General features: G+C 44.9%; 1 protein-coding gene across 3 annotated transcripts in view; it reads left to right on the forward strand.

Moving 5' to 3' along the window:
* The first annotated feature begins 2,318 nt into the window (after window positions 1-2,318).
* SYTL3 (synaptotagmin like 3) overlaps window positions 2,319-24,109 on the forward strand; it is an 85,418-nt gene continuing 63,627 nt past the window's right edge. For 2 of the 3 annotated variants that reach the window (XM_047733292.1, XM_047733295.1), the window contains exons 1-4: window positions 2,320-2,469; window positions 10,700-10,889; window positions 12,264-12,894; window positions 15,111-15,329. In XM_047733292.1, coding sequence (XP_047589248.1) covers window positions 12,785-12,894; window positions 15,111-15,329 — 329 coding nt within the window. In that variant the 5' untranslated portion in view covers window positions 2,320-2,469; window positions 10,700-10,889; window positions 12,264-12,784. Of the gene's footprint in view, window positions 2,470-10,699; window positions 10,890-12,263; window positions 12,895-15,110; window positions 15,330-24,109 lie in introns of all 3 variants that reach the window. The other variant, XM_047733293.1, reaches the window with a different exon arrangement.

Raw genomic sequence — 24,109 nt, forward strand, 5'->3', positions numbered from 1 at the left:
TATCATAGGGTTCCCTCATTCTAGAAGCATTTTCTTCCAAATATTCCTAAATGGATTCACTTAGTATCTTAGGCTGCAAATAATACTATGACTACTAAATAGTTTTTATGTATCAAAGATCTTCTTGGGCTGGGGCTCCCCAACCACGGTCACTCTGGCAATGCCTGATGTGCATAATAAATGTCTGTGAATGAAAGGAATGAACTCGCAAAATGAGGCGAGAAGCTTGTGACGCTCACCGGGAAATGGCTCTGAAAGGCCACATGGTTTGCTCAAAGTCACTCTGCTCTGTCTTACCCCAAAGCTTGCCCTCTTAATTCACTCCTGCCTCTCGTCACAGCCCACTACCCCCCTCCTACCTGCCTCTTCTCTTCTGCTGGTGGAATGCACCATGTCAGGTCAACATTCCCAGGGCACAGAAGAATGAGATTCCAGAACTGAAGAGCCAGAGGAATGAGCCAAATGAACCTCATTCACAGTTGAGGAAAGCCAGGCCCAGAGTGTTCAGAGAGATCTGGTGACTCCCAAGGCCACACAGTGCACGTTATCTTTGGTTGTCATCGGATTTCTCCATTTGAGATCACACTAGCTCACCTTCAAAAGTGAGTCTGAGACCCTCAAAAGATCCCAGTAAGAAAATGGAAACACAAGTCCAGAGAGTGGGAGAAGCTCTATGTAGTATAAATATCTGACAGAGGACTCTGATTCTACTTCTATAAGTCAATAACAGAAAGACAGATAAGCCAATAGTAAAACAGAAGACTTGAACAGGCCCTGCATCGAAGCAGATATCCACTTCACCAATAAGCATATAAAATATGCTCAAATTGCTCAGCTACCCTAAATATCAGGGGAATGAAATCAAACCATAATGCCATACCAACACACACTGACCAGAATGGATCAACTAAGAAAGGCAAATAATATTAAGTGCTGGGAGATGTGGAGCAACCGGAGCTCGTTTCTGGTAACCGCTTCGGGAGAATGTTTGGCGGCTTCTACTCATGTGGAACATATGCTAACAATTCCATTTCTAGGCACAGAGGGAACAGAAACACGGATGAGTATTCACCCAGACACCACAGAAGAATGTTCGTGACCGCACCATTCGTACTAGCCTACACGATGAATCACGCAAATGCCCATCAATAAATAATATGGTAGAGAAACTTTGTATAAATCCATACAATATGCCACCACAAGAATGAACAAACTACATGTGAAACCGCTTAAAAACCTAAAGTTGGACAAAAATCAAAATGGGGGCGCTAATGTTTCAGCAAAGCTCGATTTTAAAGTAAACTTTCAGATCCCCTCTCTGCTGCAAACCTGCCCTCCTCCCTTCTTAGCCTTTTATTTCAGGAACCCAGGACTAGCCTAAAGACACGACAAAGGAAAACTCCTGTCAAAATCCGCTAGCCCCTGTATTTCCCTATAAAATACAGGATATAAGATCCTGTATTTTATTATTATATATATATAGCGGATATAAAATCCGCTAGCTCCTGTATTTCCCTATAAAACCCCCAAGCCCCTTCCTCCAGGGCTGGCAGTTTCTTCAAGGAGGTAGCCTGCTGAAGCCCCCTTTGCCCCGCAAAGGAACAAAGCTATTGTTCCTCTTTATTCCCAACTCTGTCTTCACGTTATATTTTGGCTCCAAAGCATGGAGGTTGGTTTTGTGTCAGCATGTGCAGTGGTGTGGTTGGGTCTCATAAGCAGGCTGGCCTCAAAGCCAGACCCCAAAGAGTTAACATGATATACGTCATTTACACAAAGTACCAAAAGGTGACAATGAATCAATGGTGTCAAAGGTCAGGATAACCCATTAGCTTCGGGGCAGGGGGTGGGGGAGGTAGTAACTGGAAGGGCGGATGGCGGGGTTTCCGGGGTGCTCTTATAATTCTATCACTTGATAGGGGTGTGTTCATCTTGGGAAGACTGAACAATCTTGTGCTTACAGTTTGTATCCCATTTTCCGTGTATCTATACTTCAGCGACAGGTACCTCCTTTCCCCCCACCCCCAAAGTTAATGCCGGGCTTGTTATTCTCCAGTTCACAGCTGTTCTTCAAAATAGTCATTCACACTTGAGGTCAGTGTGAAACCCCCTGCAGAAGGGAACACGTTTGAATCTTCGAAGGTTCTAGTCTCTCTTGAGGTTTCCTTGGGGGGAACTGAAACGTTTCAGGGTTTCAGGAGCGTCAGCTTCGTCTGTCCTCCTGCTAAAGACCTAAACCGCCGGTGTGCAAGAGCCCCTGGGCGTGGCTTCAGGTGGCTTCGCTGCCGGGGTCCCGGGTGATGTGGGGACAGCCGCAGATGCCCCGGGGCGGGCCCCGAGGGTGCACCGCTCCGCTCCCCGGCCTGACAGGAAGGAAAGAGAAATGCGTCAGTTGTTCCAACGTGAAGAAAAGTTGACTTCCTTCTCTCCAGGACGGGCGCCCCTGTCTCTTCTCTCGAAGCAGATGCCAAGGTAGGAGAACATCCGAGTCCAGCCATCCGGGTACGTTGCTCCGCGGGCGAGGCGGGTAGAGATGACAGTGATTGTGACTTCTCCTAAGTTAACGACATTGCGAGGGTGGGAGACAAAACTAGAGAAAAGTTAGAGGATGACTTGTAATTTATTGAATGGCATACATTTTAAACGTAGGGTAACCATTTAAAGGGAATGGAGAAAGTCCTCGAGACTTAGTTAGAAACCAAGCCAAACCAAAAACACACTATCTAAGTCACAGGGTGTGAATTTTTTTTTAAGGTGGTGTACGTTTCGATGGTATTTATATTGTATTTGTACTGGGTGTATTGCGTTTGTTTGCTTTCTTCTGTGGCTTGTAAATTCATGTACATAGAGTTTATTACTGTTCTGTTCTGAATCTACTTCATAAATTCAGATTGTTTTGATCACGGATAATTTCTAGTTTGGACATGGAACATAAATATACTTTTAAAATTTTTTTAAAAAGTGAATTAGTTGGGGTCTAATTTAAATTTCTTTTGGTTAAGCTCCTTTAACCCGCAAATGCTTTTCTTGGCAAGAGGAGAGTTTATGAAAGAAAAATACATACAAGATAGTGAGGATCTACTACGAAGTTAGACTCAGTGTCAGAAAAAGATTATTCAGCCAAGATAGTGGGACATTCTAATTTCTTAGCTTTTCTGCCTGAATAAAGCATAAGGCTTTGAGGTTTAACAGCCCTAAATTGGTGTGTGATTTTCCGTAAATGACTTAAGCCCTCCAAGCCTTACCTTCCTCATCTGGAAAATGGGTGTTACGTACTTCACAATGTTGTAATGAAGACTGAGGTCATGTAGGCAGAGTCCTTGTCAGACTGGCCCATTGTAAGTGTTAAATAAATAGTTGCTTTCGGTCCAACAACAAGGTTAACAATTAGTATGAGTAGGATCCTAACAATGTAATCATCTTAATTCTCATTTCCTTATGCTTCCATAAGAAGAGGTCATGTGTTTAACTTGGATTCAAAACTGCACTTTTGTGGGGAGGTTTTTGGTGGCAAGTGGAAGCTCATCCCCCTTTCTCCTGTGTCGGGTAGGATTCGGGTCTTTTAGATTTCTAGATTTCCCCATCCACACAATTTCGCATATTAGGGACTTGCTGTTTATACAACTTGTGGAGACTTTTAAGAGAACAAATAGGACGTCAGGCATGGGGCACTTGAGCGCCCGACTTCCTGGAAAAGCCACCTCTGATTAAGTGACAAGAGAGACAAAGAATTGATAGACATGCATCTCTCCTCCCCTGGCAGAGGCGAACCCAGCCCGGTTGGGGTTGGAACCACAGAGGCCCGTGCCGCTCCACATTTTTCTCCCGCCTTGGCCATGTGGACTGCTGTTCTTTGCGGCTGTGACAGGCTTCCAGAAAGAACACACAGGATCAAAAAGGGACGACCTTGTCACATGCAGCGTCAGGGGCGGTATGGTGACACACTGATTCCACACCCCTCCGCCACGTCCCAGGCAGGGTGGCGTGGCTGTTCTCAAGCTGCAGCCTCTCAAGGAAACCGCTGTGGTCAGAGCAGAGCAGCGGGGCTTGGGGCCCCCGAGGTGACCCGCGCCGTGGCCCGTTGCAGGGCTGTGGCTGTCGGGCTTTGAGAAAATTCTGCAGTTTCCCTTCAAGATCCCAGCAGCGCCCTGGTCATGTGCACACATGCCCCCGCAATTTGCCGCCTTGCCACTGTCCCAGTCCCCTGGTCAGAGGACAGGGTGGAAGGACAGGGGACCCCTGCCTGCAAGCAGAGAATGACTCCTTTCCTGGCCTCCTCGCTCTTCTCCCTCCGGGCCACGATGCTCGAGCTGCCCCCTCGGCAGGTCTGGAAGCCAGTCAAGCTTTGCTGTGAGGCCAAGGAAGGAGACAGAATATCTTGCAGACAAAATGGATTGAAGTGTGGAGCTGCATTTAGGAGCAGACCCGGCACCCCCCACTCCCGGGGTTGCCTTTGTCCCTATCAATGTCTGAGAAATGTGCTATGGCTTAATGGCTGGTTCTCCTACTTTTGGGGGTTCCCGCAGGGGGGACAGTCTGCAGGGGGGAACGTCTCTGCGTCCTGCTTGCCACATCCCAGCCATTGCTCTAGGTCTCCACCTGCTGATGTACTGAATTCCCAGATCAGTCCTGTGAAGCAGGGACAGCTCTCTAGGGCATCGAGGAATCAGAGAGGGAAAGTGAGTCTCATGGAGATTAAGCCACTGACCCAAGAGCACATGGCTATGCCCGGGAATTGGGCAGGTTTGATCCCAGACTATCTGGTACCCCAACCAACACGGAGACGGGACAGTTCGGTGTAGAGGGCTTCTCCAAGCGGGCGTGGGAGATTTTTCCTTCAACATGGTGCTGTAGTATTGGTTTTCTTTGTTAATTATTAAGTATAATTAGGCTGGTAGTTGGAGTGCTGTGAGCAAAGGCAGACACCATTGTAAGATTACAAACGTGCAATGGAAAAAGGAGGTCGGGCTCCCTGTAGGTAAGAACAGAGCCCGACTTCTTTGCTTGGGACAGAATAAACACGATGTAAGAGGCTTCCAGGTGAATGGGACAGTGACCGCGTAAGGAGCAGCTCAGAAAAGTGGATCTGGGAGACTTCATCCCTCCAGCGAGGCGGCTGTGACTTTCTGTGCGAGATCATTAAAACAAAACACTTTGCAGCGCACTTCTCAGCTTTCAGAATAACTCAGATTTTCCCGAAGGCTGGAGCTTTCAGAACTGGAGGCTTGCCCTCTCACTGGACTATCCTGACTTCCTACTCTGCCTGAATTCATGCTTCCTGCTTTGCAAGCAAACCCACATGTCACAACATTCACTGTGTTTCTCAACACACTCCAACCATTAAGGACGAGCTCGGTGGGGCTGAGGGATCACTAAATCCCAATGTCGCCACTGGAAAGGACTCCTGAGTACAAGCCAGAATGAAGTCAGGGTCCCACTGGAGAACTATGCAAAGAAAAGGGTGTTATAATGAAGAAGGAGTGACTGATTTCGATTGTAAATATGGGGAAAGTTCCTGAATTAGATAGCAATTATTCTGGACCTTGAAAGACTAATGTTGATGGTAATGACACCATTACTTCTACTGCTAATTACAGCTAATACTTGTCACCTGCTTATTCTAGTGCTGTGAGTACTGGATGTGTATCCACACGGTTAATCCTTACAACTACTCGGGGAAGTAGGTGCAGTAGTTCTCGGGATAGACAAGGACATTAGATCCCAGCAGGTTCCGGTAACTCACCCAGGACTTAGCAAAGGGCAGAGTTGAGCTCTTTACCCACGCAGTCAGGCTCCACACCTGCTTTCCTGACTGTTCTCTCGCTGCTTACAAGTAGATTCGATTTTGGTGGGCAGAGGGGAGAGCAGGAGCAAATGCACAATGTGCTTGGGGAACAGCCTCGAATGAGTTCACCACGGGAGCATCGGAGCCCTCACAGGGAAGTGGGGATCAGAATAGGAGGACACCAGGTCGGGGGGTCAGGAAGCCTCTGCTCCTGCTTTGGAGCCTTTTTGTGGGCAGTGGAGAAGCCGGGCTCCCATGCTGGAAGAAGAATGCCACATTCTCACCCTAGTATTGCTACATACACTGTCCCCCACCTAGAGAGACCCCCCTCACTGTTCCTCAGACCAGCTCCTCCCCCCTCCCAGGCTCAACGGGCCTCACCTTTGCCATGAAGACTATCCTTTTCCCCCTCACCTTCTCCCTCTGCCTCACCAGCCACTCTGTCCTGTCACAACGGCTCCTGTGGGTGACAGCCATCAGCGTGCCAGGCAGTGGGCACAGTCTGCTCTGCCCCCTGGCAGCTCTCCCTGTGATGCATTTTGTGACGGTGACAAATGTTAACCTCCCACCTGACTCTGTCGTCCTAGATGGTAGTACGTAACGCGGTACAAGGAACACGCAACCGATTTTCATAGGTTTCATGTCATTCTTTTACTACCTCCATGCTCTACTTCAAAACTTCACATCAGTCAGAACACCCACAAGAGAAGTACTTTTGTTTTACCGATGTTTCAGCACATATGACAAATATTCCAACATGGTTTCTACTACAGGTGACTAGGAATGGAATTTGTGAAGGTGTATGTCACCCTGCGAATGCCAGAACGTGGTTGAAATTCTGATTTTTCTTGGTGGTTACCATGGGCCTATGCTGCCCACTGACTCCATCTGCCACTCTAGAAACTTCTGTTGACTAGGAAGTTCACTAAAACACGATGAAACTTTAAAAAATTACAAATAAGTAAATTATTGCCAGGGGTCTGGGTACACTTTGTCTTGGATAAATAGACGATGAACTAAGAAGAGTTTCAATGAAGCATTTTTGAGTGATTTGCAAGATGGATCACACAGGAGACTGTCCAAGTTGGCAGTTGTTACAAAACTTCTAAGAATTCAAATGCCAGCCTAACTGTGATAAAGTGCAGAGCTTCCGTTCAAGAGGATTGAAAAAATGCACCTGAAATGATTCAAAGATATTGTATTGCAAGAAGAACTCTGAGCTCTCCACCACAACCTGGAGATCAGATCTGAAACTGCGTGTGCAAATTCATAAGCTGAAGCCCGCAAGACCAAAGGAGCAAACCACTGATGAGAACCAGCCATTCTCTCTTCCCCAAACTCCGTTCTCCTACAAACCTAATAATGTGTTGAAACATGAACAAGGGAATCCTATAACTTAATTTATAAGTGACCTTAGACATGAGTGGATCTTCCAATTCAGTGGTTCTTAAAACTATGAAACTTTTTTTTTAAGTAGGCTCCATGGGCGCAGAGCCCATTATGGGGCTTGAACTCACAGCCCTGAAACCAAGAGTTGGACACTTAACCAACTGAGCCACTTGGGCACCCTTTAAAATTATGAAACTCAGTGTTCCCTCATTATAGGAAATATATTATATTGTGGTTCACCTTTTACTATCCAGAAACAGAATTCGCATATACTATCTCTGTCTACACACTACTACTACTACAATGCAATTATCATGACAAAAGGAGAAATGAGGATTTTATAAATTGTATATTTTTAATTACCATATAATGTGTACTTGGATATGCAAGCTACATTAGAAGACTAGTGAAGTTGTCAGATATTTGTGTAAATAGAGTCATGTTGACTATGACATTTACAAATGCACATTGTTACCAGCATATGGCAGGAGTCATTCAGATACTACAAGCAATGTTGCCCTTGGTGATGCAACTTCCTGAAATGATAAAAAATTCTTTATTTTATTTTATTTTATTTTTATTAGCATACAATGTATTATTTGTTTCAGGGGTACAGGTCTGTGATTCATCAGTCTTACACAATTCACAGCACTCAGCATAGCACATACCCTCCCCAATGTCCATCACCCAGCCACCCCATCCTTCTCACCCCTGTTCCCTCCAGCAACCCGCAGTTTGTTTCCTGAGGTTAAGAGTCTCTTATGGTTTGTCTCCCTCCCTGATCCCATCTTGTTCCATTTTTCCCTCCTTACTCCCCAGAACCTCCCACCCTGCCTCTCAAATTCCTCATATCGGAGCGATCATATGATAATTGTCTTCCCCTGATTGACTTATTTTGCTAAGCATAATACCCCTAGTTCCATCCATGTCATTGCAAATGGCAAGATTTCGGGTTTTTTTGATGGCTGTATAGTATCCCTGCGTGTGTGTGTGTGTGTGTGTGTGTGTGTGTGTGTGTACATCTTCTTTATCTAGTCATATGTTAATAGACATCTAGACTCTTTTCATAGTTTGGCTATTGTGGACATTGCTGCTATAAACATTCGGGTGTACTTGCCTCTTCAGATCACTACATTTGTATCTTTTGGGTAAATATCCAGTAGTGCAATTGCTGGGTCATAGGGCAGCTCTATTTTCTACTTTTTGAGGACCCTCCATGCTGTTTTCCAGAGTGGCTGCACCAGCTTGCATTCCCACCAACAGCGTAGGACGGTTCCCCTTCCTCCGCATCCTCGCCAACACCTGTCATTTCCTGACTTGTTAGAATTTTAGTCATTCTGACTGGTGTGAGGTGTATCTCACTGTGGTATTTCCCTGATGCTGAGTGCTGCTGAGCACTTTGTCATGGACTGTTGGCCATTTGGATGTCTTCTTTGTAATGTCTGTTCATGTCTCCTGTCCATTTCTTGATTGGATTGTTTGTTCTTTGGGTGATAAACAATTCTTGTCAAAGTTGTAAGTGAAACCAAGTACAGCTTTTCTTCTACAGAGTGGTTGCATTCAGGAAAACTCAGAGTATATTAAAATCCTGCAAAATATACTTTGTGTTTATATGAGAGTTACATTTTATCAGAGAATTATAATATTTTCCTAATTGAATTATCTGGTGAGGTAGTCAACATTTGCATGGGGAGGCAAGACAATTCTTCGTCACTGTGACAACCAAAAACACCCCACAAATTTCTAACGATTTAAGTGTGGTATGGTGCTCGTGCCAATCCTGGGTGAGTTCCAGTGAGATGAAGCAATTGTGGCTCAAACGTGGTAAATGGAATATCCAAGCCACCAAGCCAAGCGGGACACTAGGAGGACCCCGGACACCAAAGAGAAAATCTCTTCCTTGGTTTCTGTGAAATCTTGCTATGAAGGATCCTGGGGTGATATCCAGAACCAATATATGACCCTGATGCTCTCTGCAGTCCTAACGGCATCATTTCAAAAAGTCACCCCTGGTTTATAGAGGATCTGGAGACAGAGCCTTCAGGTTAAAGGAAGAAGTACATTCCATCAGGCTTTACTCATAGTAAATATTAACCAAGTACTTGAATGACTGAAGGTTGACAGAAGCCAGGATCAAATATCCAAAAGTCAAGAATAAAAAACACAGGGTTTTTTAAAAAACACAGGATATCAAACACCTATCCTCTGGTTTTTTAAGCTTTATGCCAGCATCACCTGGGAACACCACGTTTTGATCTCTATTTGAAATGCTTTCAGTGAATTATGATTTGGCACTAGCTTCTTAGCTTTAAGATCAGTATAATAATGACCCCTCAGTTTTGCTGCTTCTGCTGAACCATGGCTCAAATAATTATTTTCTCAGTCTATGCCCTTTATACTTCAAGGAGGTCCTTCTCGTCTTCCTTTGGTTTATCAGAATGATATAGATCACATAGATTTTTGTTTTGTTTTGTTTCGTTTTGTTTGGTCTTGCCTTGGCTACTAGGAAGGTCAGAAATACATCTAATGCTCAAGCATGGTGACTGTTTCACTGCAGGTTCATGGTGGAATGATCTCTCTCCCCTTTCCACTCTGAAGCTGACGTCTCTCTGGCTTTAATTGTCCTCTATGTGCCTTTATCGTAAGCAACATCACAGTCTCGTTACACAGGGGATAGAGTGTAAATCACCAGGCAATCAAGTCATGTGCTAAGCACTTGAACAGTGTATGGCACTTGGAAGGTACTCGGTAAATATTCATTGAATGGACGGATGGATCCAAGAACAAACCAAATTCTACTTTTCCATAAGTAGGAGTGAATGGTTGCTGGGGGGTGGATAAGCTCCCTCTCATCCATGAAAAGGGCCCTTCCCACTGGAGGCCCACAGCCATGGATTTGATAGAGTGTAAGGAGCATTTTTATGTGATAACTGAATCCTGTATTTCTTTTTCTTTTTTTAAGATTTTATTTATTTATTTGACAGACAGAAATCACAAGTAGGCAGAGAGGCAGGCAGAGAGAGGAGGAAGCAGGCTCCCCATGGAGCAGAGAGCCCGATGTGGGGCTCGATCCCAGGACCCTGGGATCATGACCTGAGCCGAAGGCAGAGGCTTTAACCCTCTGAGCCACCCAGGCGCCCCATGAATCCTGTATTTCTATAAAACCCAGCCTCCTGAATGAGCGAACATGTGCTTATGCCAAGATTCCCCCAGTGAGTCAATTTGCTGCCATCATTCCCACCCTATACCGCACGGCCGAGCCAGAGCATGGAGCACAGAAACCACAGAAAAAGAAAGCTCAGTGCACACAAATCATGTGTTTTGAGACAAATGCAAAAATCTTCATAGAAATTACTTGAGAATTGGGTCAACTGTATAGTTCTTGATCCAGTGGTAAATAAGAAGGAAGAACCAAGAGGCAAGTTCAGAAGAAATTGGCTCGTAAAGTTGGCGACATATCGGCCAGTTTGCACCTTACCCCTTGCTGCTCGATTATACATTATTCCATATCGCTTTCCTCTTTTCCAGAGACTCCGAGCCTCGGGGAAGTAAGATCTGCAATTCCATCTGTTCATCCAGAAACCGGGGGCCGAAGAGGATCAAGACTTTGCACCCATCACACAGGGATTTCCAGCCAGTCTGGGCTAGAGCCCAGAGTCCTTGTTGCCCGGTCATTTTGCCACCTTCTGGATGGGAAGCCTTCGGAGGGCAGGCGCTGGTGAGTGCTTGCCTGAGGACTAGAGGCCGGGAGTGCCCCTTTCAGAGCTCTGCGCCCTCCTACTCTTCACTCGACCTGGGAAAGCTGCGCCTCGTACTCTGTCCCACAACAGAGTAACTGAAAAGTCTAGACCCTCAAGCCATGACTGCTTAGCCTACAGGGCCATGAGCGGGGATGGGGAGAACTTACATCTTTATCTGTCGTCCTCCAATTAAAATTTAGCACTTCGTTCCATTATGAATACAGACATCAAACCAGAGTAGAACCCGCAGGACTGGTAACTGTCACTAATAGAAATCACCCATGTTTTCATATCACGATGCATGTTATAGATATTTCAAAATATTACTTACAATCATCACTCCTCTGGAATTACAGTAGTTGTTAGATCACTGCTTGATCTCATTATTTCATGTATCGGTGAACATATATATTACTATGTTAAAACATTTTAGTATCAAGGATTTCCTTTGTAATTCAGTGTATTTTATTTTATGCATTTAAATACACAGGCTTCACCAGGCTACCAAAGTTTAGGGAGAGATTCTTAACCCTTTTTCCTTAAGGAAAATGATCCCTTAGGTCTCTGTTAACCTCTTATTCAGTGACTTGTTATGGATCATAAATTAATATAATGTGGATTTCTGCTGAAGCCCAACAAAAGTTTAGCTTCTAAAGCAATGAAAGGAAGTCTTAGTCCCGAGAAATTCATGTAGATGTGATAGCAAAATGATGTTACCGAAAGTATATTGTCTTGACCTACACTTTCTGCATTTCACTGATATGTATCTAGCCATGACTTATCAATGCAGCGCCATGTTCGTGGTTAGGGGAGGAAAAAGCTGAAGGTCACGTAAGCCCAGTGTCTCCAGTAGGGGTAAAAAATGCAGGGGTAACTATACACAGAACCTTTCAACCTGCATTAAACAGAAACAAGACCCCATGGATAAGACATTCTTGAAAACCATTAAAAACCATAAATAACTGATAGATAGGTGGTGGGGTGTTCCTTCGTACTTCCCCAACTGATTACATTTTTTTAACTTTTGAAGTTAATTGTAAAAATAATAGTTAAGCATTGAACACACAGAGTACTTTTAATGTATTTTCAATTACGATGATGTATGTTAAACACAGACCTTTATGCCTCTCTGATCGCTGGAGATACTGGATTTATCTTAGAATAATTCAAGTTCAGAAGTCTGTGGCTTTTAGAAACATGAGAACGCCAATTTTAATACAATTTAAAATCTTACCTTATCACGACGGCAGAAGGTGCAAAGGTCTGTGCGGGATGTTTTGTGCATCCAGAAGCGATGTTGCAGACAGACACGAGCCAGGAGAATGAGGCCTTTTTGTTGTCTTTTTTTGCAGGCATCCAGCGGCCTGGGCTTTTAATGACCATTACTCCTGACCGGAAGGCACTGGAGGGGAAGAGTAGCTTCTGAATGTCCTCGATTCTCTTCTAACTGCCAGTTCTGAGTTCCCTCAGATTGGGGCTCACTTCTGCTTTTGCAGAAATTATCTGCTTGGAGCCGTGCCTGATTTATAGCAATCTCTGGCAAGACCTCAAACCAGAGATATGCTTTTGGCTTAGACGGACACCGCAGGCAGCGGCAGGGCTCCGTGGAAAGGCTCCCCGGGGGGCATGAGGCTCTGGGAGCCCTCGAGTCGAGCTGGGGGGCGGCCTCTTGGGGCTTTCTTCTCCCAAGGAGTGTGACGCAGTCAAAAAGGAAAAAAAAAAAAAAAAAAAGGCCAAACAGCTGCTGATGAAATAGGAGAAGGCGCACTTTGAAGCACGTGGGGCTGTTCCAGGGCACTCTGAGCTCACACACAGCCCAGGGGCGCTCGGTCATGGAGTGACCCTAGGCTCAGGTCTTCGCACCAGAGAAGGCATGGCCGGGGAAGTCAGCCTGAATTTCCTCCAGGAGCTGGAACGCGAGGTCATCCTCCAGGTCCTGTACCGAGACCAGGCGGTCCAGAGCCTCGAGGAGGAGAGGATCCGGTATGCTGTCCTCCACGGCGCACAAGTCTTGGGGCTCTCCTGCTTGGCGCCTACTGCCACCTGCTTGCTCGCCGCTGCTCGCTGGCCGCGGGGCATGCGGGCGTCCTCTCTGCGAGGGGCCCACGAAGGGCAGAGGCCGGGTAGCCCTGCCCTCTAACCGAGCTCCCCGCAGTGGGGGCGAAGGGAGGCTGCTTTTGTCATTGATTTTAAATAATGCCTTTTTGTGCTAAGCGTGTTGTCTGGTGCTTGTCCCTTTGCTACTTGGCGGGACTAATTCAAAGGAAGGTTCGCAGGCTTCTGCTATGCCTCTCAAGGGACAGACCTCCTGCGAAGCATTGCCTGAATTGTTGGTTGGGGAGGGGGTCACCAAGGGCACACAGAAAAGTTGAGAAAGCCACGTGGAAACAGCAGGTCTGCTGCGGTGCGTTCCCGTCGTCTTCTTTGTGTGCTTTTGCTTCCAACTTGGCTTTGAGGGGAGGGGGTGCGTAAAATGTGAACCTGCTCAGCCTGTTCTTTGACTGATCTGTCAATAGGAAATTTCTTTCCTTGTCTGTCTAGAAGCTGCACACGCTATTGGTGTGAGTTAACACTTAGCAGAGCAGGGCTAGACCGTCAAAGCTGCCAACTGGCAGCGGCCAAGATCCATCTTACCAACGACAGGGTCCTGTTTGTCAATGTCTGTAGAGGACACAAAGACTAGAAAATAAGTATGTGGACCAGGCTTTTGATTTTGTTATTTATTTATTTATTTTAATTTTTTTTTTTTTTAAAGATTTTATTTATTTGGCAGAGAGAGACACAGTGAGAGAGTGGCAGAGGGAGAAGCAGGCTTCCCACTGAGCAGGGATCCCGATGTGGGGCTTGATCCCAGGATCCCGGGATCATGACCTGAGCCAAAGGCAGACACCCAAAGACTGAGCCGCCCAGGCACCCCTGATATTGTTTTGTTTTGTTTTTAATGGCAGAACTCTTCTAGAGTCTGCCAAGAAAAATACACATAAAATGAATAAAATTCGGGGCAACCCAATGCTTAAGGAATCAAATTTGTGGGTTAACTGGAAGATACAGTGTTCTTTTTTCTATCCTCCCCTGCTGTCCCAAATCTCTCTGAAATGGACTTGTACTTTTTTCTGCTAAAAAGCATAATACGCTGAGCAAAATGGAATTGTCTCTGATGATTTGAGGTCTTTCAGTGATTTAGAAACATCCTGAATACCAACAAAGTAGCATGGACTCTGTGGTCAGGAGGTTTTGCTCCCGAGGGCACAGAAAACAGCGCAAGTCCCGCAAGTGGAATGAACGCGCTCTAGCTTCTTGGGGCAGCTTCTCTCTTCTAAAAGTGGCTAGCAGAGCCATTTCATGAAAGAATGCTCTGGTTACTAACACCTCTTCTGGGTCCAGTGTAAGATCCCTTAGCACTTGGGCTATTGTCTCAGGGAAATAGGAACTAGAAGTGAACTGACCACCCACTGAAAAACAAAACAAAAACCACAAAACAATAGTTGGGACGCCTGGGGGGCTCAGTCTGTTAAGCATCTGCGTTTGGCTCAGATCATGATCCCAGAGTCCTGGGATCGAGTCCCACATCAGGCTCCGTGCTCAGTGGGGAGCCTGCTTCTCCCTCTACCTGTTGCTCCCCTGCTTGTGCTCTCTCTCTTCTCTCTCTCTGACAAATAAATGAATAAAATATTTGAAAAACAGTAGCAAAAGCAGAACATCAGTTCAATAATTTTGTTGGATAACTTAATGACAAGGGCAGGCATGTATATCTTTATAGATCTTTCCATGCCTTCTATATTAAAATTGATGCTACTTTCTCTGTGTGTGTTTTGTTTCGTCCTCTCTCTGTCCTTGCTAACCCATTATGATGTCCTTTGGGCATGGAGGAATGAGCCTAGAACAAAACTAGTGGCTAACTCCTCTGTGCTACGCACCTCTTAGGCTTTGCCATTGAATCCTCCCAGCATCTGTGGGAGGTGAGCTTTTTCTCATCTCTGTTTCACCGTGGAGAAAATCTCTGAGCCTCTTTCTGGAGAGACTGAGTGAGATCCCTAGTTCACACAGCCATGTTGTTAGCTGGGTGCGATGGATGCCAAAACCCCTTCTTTCTTCTCTTGCCGGGAGCAGTATTATCGGGGCCCTCGCCATGTAGGGGTATGTCTGGCGTCTGTCCTTTCATTCATTCATATCTTGTCACTTGACTCTTTGGGCCGCAGGAAACTGAAGACGCACTTGCAGCACCTCCGGTGGAAAGGAACACAGGGCGTGAGCCAGGAGCACAGAGAGAAGTCATGCGCCCGCTGTCAGAGCGAGCTGGGGTTTCTGCTGAACCGGGGGGCCGTGTGCAAGGGCTGCAGCCACCGCGTGTGCTCGGAGTGCCGAGTATTCCTGAGGAAGACCAGCGCCTGGAAGTGCACCGTGTGCTTTGAGGACAGGTGAGATGGCTGGGGTTCTCACGTCCCCTCATGGACTCTGGCCATGTGGACAGTCCCAGACCTGCTGGTGACAAAGGTGCTGTCGCTCCTCAGGGTTGATTGGTGTTCACAGAGGGCTTCATAGGAAGCTACCTTTCTAGACTTGGAAATTACAGTAATTTAAAAATGAATTGTATTATGTAAAAAGGTTTTTTTTTTCTTTTAATTTACAAACGTTTGTTTATAATGGCTAAGGATAGGCTAATCCAGGAGTGAAGATTCATTTGGATTTCATAACTAGATGCCTAAATTTTCTTAGAGCTTAATTTATCATTTTCAGAGAAAGTCAAGTGAATTTTATTTTATTTTAAAGTTTTATTTATGTAGTTGACAGAGAGAGAGATTGCAAGTAGGCAGAGAGGCAGGCAGAGAGAGGGGGAAGCAGGCTCCCTGCTGAGCAGAGAGCCCAATGAGGGACTCCATCCCAGGGCCCTGGGATCATGACCTGAGCCGAAGGCAGAGGCTTAACCCACTAAGCCATCCAGGTGCCCCAGTCAAGTGAATTTTAACATAGGGAATATTAGAGTGAGCCTGTGTAGCATTATTTATTTATTTTTAAGATTTTACTTATTTATTTATTTATTTATAGAGCAGAGGGAGGGGCGAGGGAGAGAGAGAATCTCAAAGAGACTCCCTGCTGAGCATGAAGCCCCACGTGGGGCTCGATCCTAGGACCTCAAGATCAGACCTGAGCTGAAATCAGGAGTCAGTTGCTTACCTTACTGAGCCACTCAGGCACCCTATGTTATTATTTTTTTTAAATATTTTATTGAGGTAAAATTGACTTGTGACACTACATTGATTTCAGATGTATAACATAATGACTTGGTATTTGTATACATGGTGAAGTGATCACCACAATAGATCATGTTACCATCGTCTTTATCTGTACTTCAGTTCTGAATGATAACCTTGCTGAGTGGAGTATTCTTGGTTGGAAGCTTTCTTCCTTTCAGCACTTTGGATTGGATTTATCATCCCATTTCCTTCTGGCTGCAAATTTCTGATGAAAAATCTGCCAACTGTCTTATGGGCGTTCCTTGTATGTCACAAGTTGTTTTTCTCTTGTTGCTTTCCAGAGTCTCTTTTAAATTTTAACTTTTGATATTTAATTAGGATGTGCTTGATGTGATCTCCTTGGGGTCATCTTACTTGGAATTCTCTGGGCTTCCTGGACCAGGATGTCTGTTTCTCTCCCCAGGTTAGGGAACTTTTCAGCCATTATTTCTTCAAATAATTTTCCACTCCTTTCTCTCTCGCTTCTCCTTTTGGCTCCTTTTGGTGAATTTTCATTCCCCTTGATGTTGTTCCCAAAGGTCTGTTAAGCTGTCTTCTTTTGGGGCGCCTGGGTGGCTCAGTGGATTAAGCCGCTGCCTTCGGCTCAGGTCATGGTCTCGGGGTCCTGGGATCGAGTCCCGCATCGGGCTCTCTGCTCGGCGGGGTGCCTGCTTCCCTCTCTCTCTCTCTCTCTGCCTGCCTCTCCGTCTACTTGTGATCTCTCTCTGTCAAATAAATAAATAAAATCTTAAAAAAAAATGTTTAAAAAAAAAAACTGTCTTCTTTTATCTTTTTTACTTTCTTCTTCCTTTCTCTGTTTGGGTTAGCTCCACTGCCCTGCCTTCCAGACCGCTGGTCTGTTCTTCTGCTTCATCTGGTCTGCTAGGGACCCCTCCGTGTGTGCTTCAGCTCTGTGGCTAATGTATGGAACTTGTTGTTTTCCATCTCTTTGATGAAGTTCTCATGGTGTTCATCTGGTCCTCTCCTGAGTCTGGGCAGCATCTTTATGACCATTACTTCAAATTCTTTATCAGGTATATTACTTATCTCTCTGAAATTAAGGTATTTTTCTGAGATTTTTACCTTGTTCTTTCATTTGGAACATACCTCTCTGTGTCTTCATTTTCCTTGACTCTCTGTGTTCATTTTTTTTTTTTTAAGATTTTATTTATTTATTGGTCAGAGAGAGAGAGAGAGAGTGAAAGAGCACAAGCAGGGGGAGCAGCAGGCAGAGGGAGAAACAGGCTCCCAACCAAACAAGGAGCCCAATGCGGGACTTGATCCCATGACCCTGGGATCATGACCTGAGCTGAAGGCAGATGCTTAACCTACTGAGACACCCAGGTGTCCCACTCTGTTTGTTTCTATACGTTTCTAAACTGCAACCTCTCCCCAGTCTTGGCCTTGTGTGGGTGTCCTTCAACCTTGCCCTAGCTCTCGGTTATCTTTCCAAACACTGTGATTGTCCAAGCAGCCTGATTTATTCTTGCTAGGGCTCCATTGGTGTGCTAAGACCTGTTGGTGTCCCAAAGGGAAGGATCTGTTAGAACCTAGTTTCAGGCTGATTGGAAGCCAGACCCCTAGGCAGCAGCTTTCAAAGTATGCAAATAGATACAGTCCTGTGGGACCAGTCATAAAATCTGCGGGCCTCCAGACCAGGAGATCTGAAGGACACCTTGGGTGGATGTTGCAAAACTCAGGGTTCCAGCCGAGTGTATAAGCTCCTTCCTCGGAAGTACCAGAGAGCTGAAGCAAGGCCAGGGCTGAGTGCAAGGATGGGGTCTCCCTGCCTGGGTTCCCTTAGGTCACCTTCCTTGCCTTGCCTTGGGTTGTGTGGCAAATAGGAAGTCTGCCCCTCAGGCAAAAGCTCTAGGCCAAGGAAATAGGCCTTTTTCACAGGGAGACTGGGAATGTGTTTCCATCTATTGTCTGTGCCGTGCCCTGAGGGTTGTAGGCTGCTGGGAACTGTCTTTGCAATTGTTATGGTCCCCTGGAGCCCAGGAACACAAGCCCTCTGGGCACCAGGACCAGGTGATCTGGTGTGTGTCCTTCGTATGGGCTCCACATCGCAGGAGAGTGCCGTTTCCGTGCATGTCTGTGTGTGTCCCCGCATGTCCACGCACACCCGCGCAGGCCCTCAGGAGCAAGTCATCGGGAGAGTGCCGGGTCTCTGTGTGCCGCCCATGCTAGCAGAGGAGAGGGAGAGTGCAGAGCAGGTGCTCATCTCTAAAGAGAGTCTGACCTGGCCCCTGGCCCTTTGGCAGAGGCTGGAAGATGAGAAAATGAATCTCCTTTACTCACAGTCTAGATGCTTTTCAAACTTGCTTTTGTCCTGGGTCTCTACGTCTCTATGTGAGTGAAACCACATGCCCGTTGGACTTAAGTAAGCCCCACTGTTTTTTCTAAGTCAGAACTTTTGGGGGCACACCTCTCAGGGGACCCTCCTCAGGTCCCAGGGGTTGGGGTGCCTGGCAGGGGACACAAACCCCTCACTCCTCTGGGAGAAACTCTGTCCTTGTGAGATCCCTTCCTGTGGTGTGTCTCTGTGATGGTGGTGAGGGGGCGTTCGGTGACATCGTGTCTCTGCATCTCCTATCCGCCACCACGGTGTGGTCTTTCCATCCTATGTTGCGGGTGGTGGTTAGGCTGGTTTTCAGTCCTTCTTCGGGGGGTTGTTCCTCATGAAGCTACAGATCTGGCGTCTGCGGGAGGAGGTGTGTTCGAGGTCTCCCTACACCACCACCTTCCTGTGCAGCTTTCCGTTAAGGCCTTTGGGAAGAGGGATAAGCTGACTTCTATTGGATACTCAAAGAAATGAGTAGCTTTCTATTAGCGCCAGACTGAATCTTCATGTATTTCAATCTTTTGGTGTCGCAAGGTTTTTTTTAAAAAAAGTTTTTGACATGGAATGGGCATTTGGAACTATGCATTTTGAAAATGATAAACAGCATCTTTGTCTGGGGCTCCCACTTTTCAAAGCAAGAATGGACTGGTCATTGATGACTTGAAAACACAATAGAGGTTGTCCCTGTTTGTTGGGGACAGCGCGCACATGAACATTGCAGAACCTAGAGGAGGGGAGACGTTCGTCTGGTGTGAATCTAGAACAACCAGAGACTTGGGGATTTGAGAAGAGCTCCTAAGTGTTGTTGCAGATGGGAGAGTGCCCAGGACAAAGATCTGGAGAGGCACTCACACTGTGGGGGGCCGGTGGCTGGGTTTTCTGTCCCCCTCAGTCCGAGGGCTGTGCTTATTGGGCCCCTGGCATTAATGGTCTCAAATTTCCTGTCCCTTTGCAAGGCTTAATTTCAGTCCCTCATCCAGAGAAGAAGTGAAGTTGTTCAACCAGATTTCTTTGCTCCTAAATAGCCACCTTGTACTTGGACAGCAGCTCGCCAAGTCAGGCTGATTCTGTCAGCGCTAACTCTGCGCCCCTCACCCATTTCGCGTCTCTTTGGTTTGTTGAGGCCAAAGTCCTTCAGCCTTTGCTTTTTTTTTCTTTGTCTTTCTTTCTTTTAGATATGATTTTTCTAATTAAAAAATTTTTAATATATGTATATTTTTGCTGGTACAGCTGCTCTGGAGAACAGTATGACGATTCGTCAAGACGTTAAAAATAGAGCTTTTTCCTGTTTTTTAGTGCTCCCCACTCAAGCCCTTTGGGCTTTTCTTATCTCGAGAGGGAAGGGCAGGGAGTTGCAGGGAGCTGCCTGGGCTCTTGAGAGGTAATAATTCCAAATAATGTCTAGAAAGTCTTAAGATTTTCTTCCCTCCTTTCAATCAACTGTATGTATTTGAAGTCTAATGGTGACCATTGCCTGGTAAGGGATTAAAGGCATTGATGGTTTTTTGTCTTTGAATAGTTCACTGTAAGCTAAAAACCACACTGGGAGGATGGACGAGGCTGAGGCCGTCTCCTGGGAAGGCAACCCATTTTGAAACCTGCACCCAAGAGGGTATTGTGACCTCGCTGTTGTAACTCTACCCTCTAAGTACACAAAGTGTGATTTCTAAAACCCCAGCTTCCTTATTGTGAAAGAAGGATGCTTTTCAAAATACCAAAGATAATTGCATTATGGGGAATGAAGTGCCTCAGGAAATCATATGGGGAGAGAACGAAATAATTTATAACACATATTCCACCCCCTCTCCTTTCTTGGCAACCCTCTGTCCTCTCTCTGGTTTTGTCCTCCCTGGACCCCCATCCTAGAGAGAAGGCTGGCAGAACTTTAGAATACTTGACAGTCATGACTGACAGGTGGTGGGGGTCCCAGGTGGGGGACAGACCCGAGAGGCTTTCCTCTCCCTATAGCTGCCTCAGCTTGAGACTTGGTCCTTGGGAAGAAGTGGATCCGTTGTGGGACCAGGAGGAGGGAATGAGGTTTTTTAAATCAGGAAAGGGGAAGCTGTAGGACGGTGATTTTAAAAAAACAAAACCAACTGACAGGTTGCGGCAGTCAGAGAAAAAGTGAAACCATATGATAATTGACTCTCTCTGCTTGACTTATTTCACTCAGCATCATCTCTTCCAGTCCCGTCCATGTTGCTACAAAAGTTGGGTTTTCATCCTTTGATGGAGGCATCATACTCCATAGTGTATATGGACCACATCTTCCTTATCCATTCGTCCTTTGAAGGGCATCTTGGTTCTTTCCACAGTTTGGCGACCGTGGCCATTGCTGCTATAAACATTGGGGTACAGATGGCCCTTCTTTTCACTACATCTGTATCTTTGGGGTAAATACCCAGTAGTGCAATGGCAGGGTCATAAGGAAGCTCTATTTTTAATTTATTGAGGAATCTCCACACTGTTCTCCAAAGTGGCTGCACCAACTTGGATTCCCACCAACAGTGTAAGAGGGTTCCCCTTTCCCCACATCTCCTCCAACACATGTTGTTTCCTGTCTTGCTAATTTTGGCCATTCTAACTGGTATAAGGTGATATCTTAATGTGGTTTTAATTTGAATCTCCCTGATGGCTAGTGATGATGAACATTTTTTCATGTGTCTGATAGCCATTTGTATGTCTTCATTGGAGAAGTGTCTGTTCGTATCTTCTGCCCATTTTTTGATATGATTATCTGTTTTGTGTGTGTTGAGTTTGAGGAGTTCTTTATAGATCCTGGATATCAATCTTTTGTCTGTACTGTCATTTGCAAATATCTTCTCCCATTCAGTGGGTTGCCTCTTTGTTTTGTTGACTGTTTCCTTTGCTGTGCAGAAGCTTTTGATTTTGATGAAGTCCCAAAAGTTTATTTTGGCTTTTGTTCCCTTTGCCTTTGGAGACATATCTTGAAAGAAGTTGCTGTGGCTGATATCGAAGATGTTACTGCCTATGTTCTCCTCTAGGATTCTGATGGATTCCTATCTCACATTGAGGTCTTTTATCCATTTTGAGTTTATCTTTGTGTATGGTGTAAGAGAATGGTCGAGTTTCATTCTTCTACATATAGCTGTCCAGTTTTCCCAGCACCATTTATTGAAGAGACTGTCTTTTTTCCACTGTATATTTTTTCCTGTTTTGTCGATGATTATTTGACCGTAGAGTTGAGGGTCCATATCTGGGCTCTCTACTCTGTTCCACTGGTCTATGTGTCTGTTTTTATGCCAGTACCATGCTGTCTTGGTGATCACAGCTTTGTAGTAAAGCTTGAAATCAGGTAACGTGATGCCCCCAGTTTTATTTTTGTTTTTCAACATTTCCTTAGCGATTTGGGGTCTCTTCTGGTTCCATACAAATTTTTGGATTATTTGCTCCAGCTCTTTGAAGAATACTGGTGGAATTTTGATTGGAATGGTATTAAAAGTATAGATTGCTCTAGGCAGTATAGACATCTTAACAATGTTTATTCTTCTGATCCAAGAGCATGGAATGGGCTTCCATCTTTTTGTGTCTTCTTCAATTTCTTTCATGAGTGTTCTGTAGTTCCTTGAGTACAGATCCTTTACCTCTTTGGTTAGGTTTATTCCCAGGTATCTTATGGTTCTTGGTGCTATAGTAAGTGGAATCGATTCTCTAATTTCCCTTTCTGTATTTTCATTGTTAGTGTATAAGAAAGCCACTGATTTCTGTACATTGACTTTGTATCCTGCCACGTTACTGAATTGCTGTATGAGTTCTAGTAGTTTGGGGGTGGAGTCTTTTGGGTTTTGCATATAAAGAATCATGTCATCTGTGAAGAGAGAGAGTTTGACTTCTTCATTGCCAATTTTTATACCTTTTATTTCTCTTTGTTGTCTGATTGCTGTTGCTAGGACTTCTAATACTATGTTGAATAAGAGTGGTGAGAGTGGGCATCCTTGTCATGTTCCTGATCTCAACGGGAAGGCTGCAAGCTTTTTCCCATTGAGGATGATATTTGCTGTGGGTTTTTCATAGATAGATTTGATGAAGTTCAGGAATTTCCCTCTATCCCTATACTTTGAAGCGTTTTAATCAGGAACGGATGCTGGATTTTGTCAAATGCTTTTTCTGCATCAATTGAGAGGACCATGTGGTTCTTCTCTCTTCTCTTATTAATTTGTTCTATTGATTGATTTGTGAATATTGAACCATCCTTGTAGCCCAGGAATGAATCCCACCTGGTCATGGTGGATAATCTTTTTAATGTGCTGTTGGATCCTGTTTGCTAGAATCTTGTTGAGAATCTTAGCATCCATATTCATCAGTGATATTAGTCTGAAATTCTCCTTTTTGGTAGGATCTTTGCCTGGTTTGGGGATCAGGGTAATGCTGGCTTCATAGAAAGAGTCTGGAAGTTTTCCTTCTGCTTCAATTTTTTGAAACAGCTTCAGGAGAATAGGTGTTATTTCTTCTTTGAAAGTTTGGTAGAATTCCCCAGGGAATCCGTCAGGTCCTGGGCTCTTGTTTTTTGGGAGGTTTTTGATCACTGCTTCAATCTCATTACTAGATATCGGTCTATTTAGGTTGTCGATTTCTTCCTGGTTCAATTTTGGGAGTTTATAGTTTTCCAAGGATACATCCATTTCATCTAGGTTGCTTAGCTTACTGGCATATAACTGTTGATAATAACTTCTGATGATTGTTTCTACTTCCTTGGTGTTAGTTGTGATCTCTCCCTTTTCATTCATAATTTTATTAATTTGGGCTTTCTCTCTTTTTTTTTTTTTTTTGATTAGTGTGGCCAATGGTTTATCAATCTTATTGATTCTTTCAAAAAACCAGCTTCTAGTTTCATTGATACGTTCTACTGTATCTCTGGTTTCTACCTCATTGATCTCAGCTCTAATCTTGATTATTTCCCTTCTTATGTGTGGAGTTGGTTTGATTTGTTGTTGATTCTCCAGTTCTTTAAGGTGTAGAGACAGCTGCTGTGTTCTGGATTTTTCAATTTTTTTGAGGGAGGCTTGGATAGCTACGTATTTCCCCCTTAGGACCGCCTTTGCTATATCCCATAGGTTTTGGACTGAAGTGTCTTCATTCTCATTGGTTTCCATGAATTGTTTAAGTTCTTCTTTGATCTCCTGGTTGATCCAAGCATTCTTAAGCAAGGTGGTCTTTAGTTTCCAGGTGTTTGAGTTACTTCTGAACTTTTCCTTGTGATTGAGCTCCAGTTTCAAAACATTGTGATCTGAGAATGTGCAGGGAATAATCTCAGTCTTTTGGTATCGGTTGAGTCCTGATTTGTGACCCAGTATGTGGTCTATTCTTGAGAAGCTTCCATGTGCAGTTGAGAAGAATGAGTATTCTGTTGTTTTAGGGTGGAATGTTCTGTATATATCTATGAGGTCCATCTGGTCCAACGTGTCATTCAATGCTCTTGTTTCTTTATTGATTTTCTGCTTCGATGATCTGTCTATTTCTGAGAGAGGCGTTTTAAGATCTCCTACTATTAATGTATTCATATTAATATGACTCTTTATCTTGATTAACAGTTTTCTTATGTAATTGGCTGCTCCCATATTGGGGGCATAGATATTTACAATTGTTAGATCATCTTGGT

This window comes from Lutra lutra, chromosome 6, assembly GCF_902655055.1.
Source record: "Lutra lutra chromosome 6, mLutLut1.2, whole genome shotgun sequence".
NCBI classification, from domain to species: domain Eukaryota; kingdom Metazoa; phylum Chordata; class Mammalia; order Carnivora; family Mustelidae; genus Lutra; species Lutra lutra.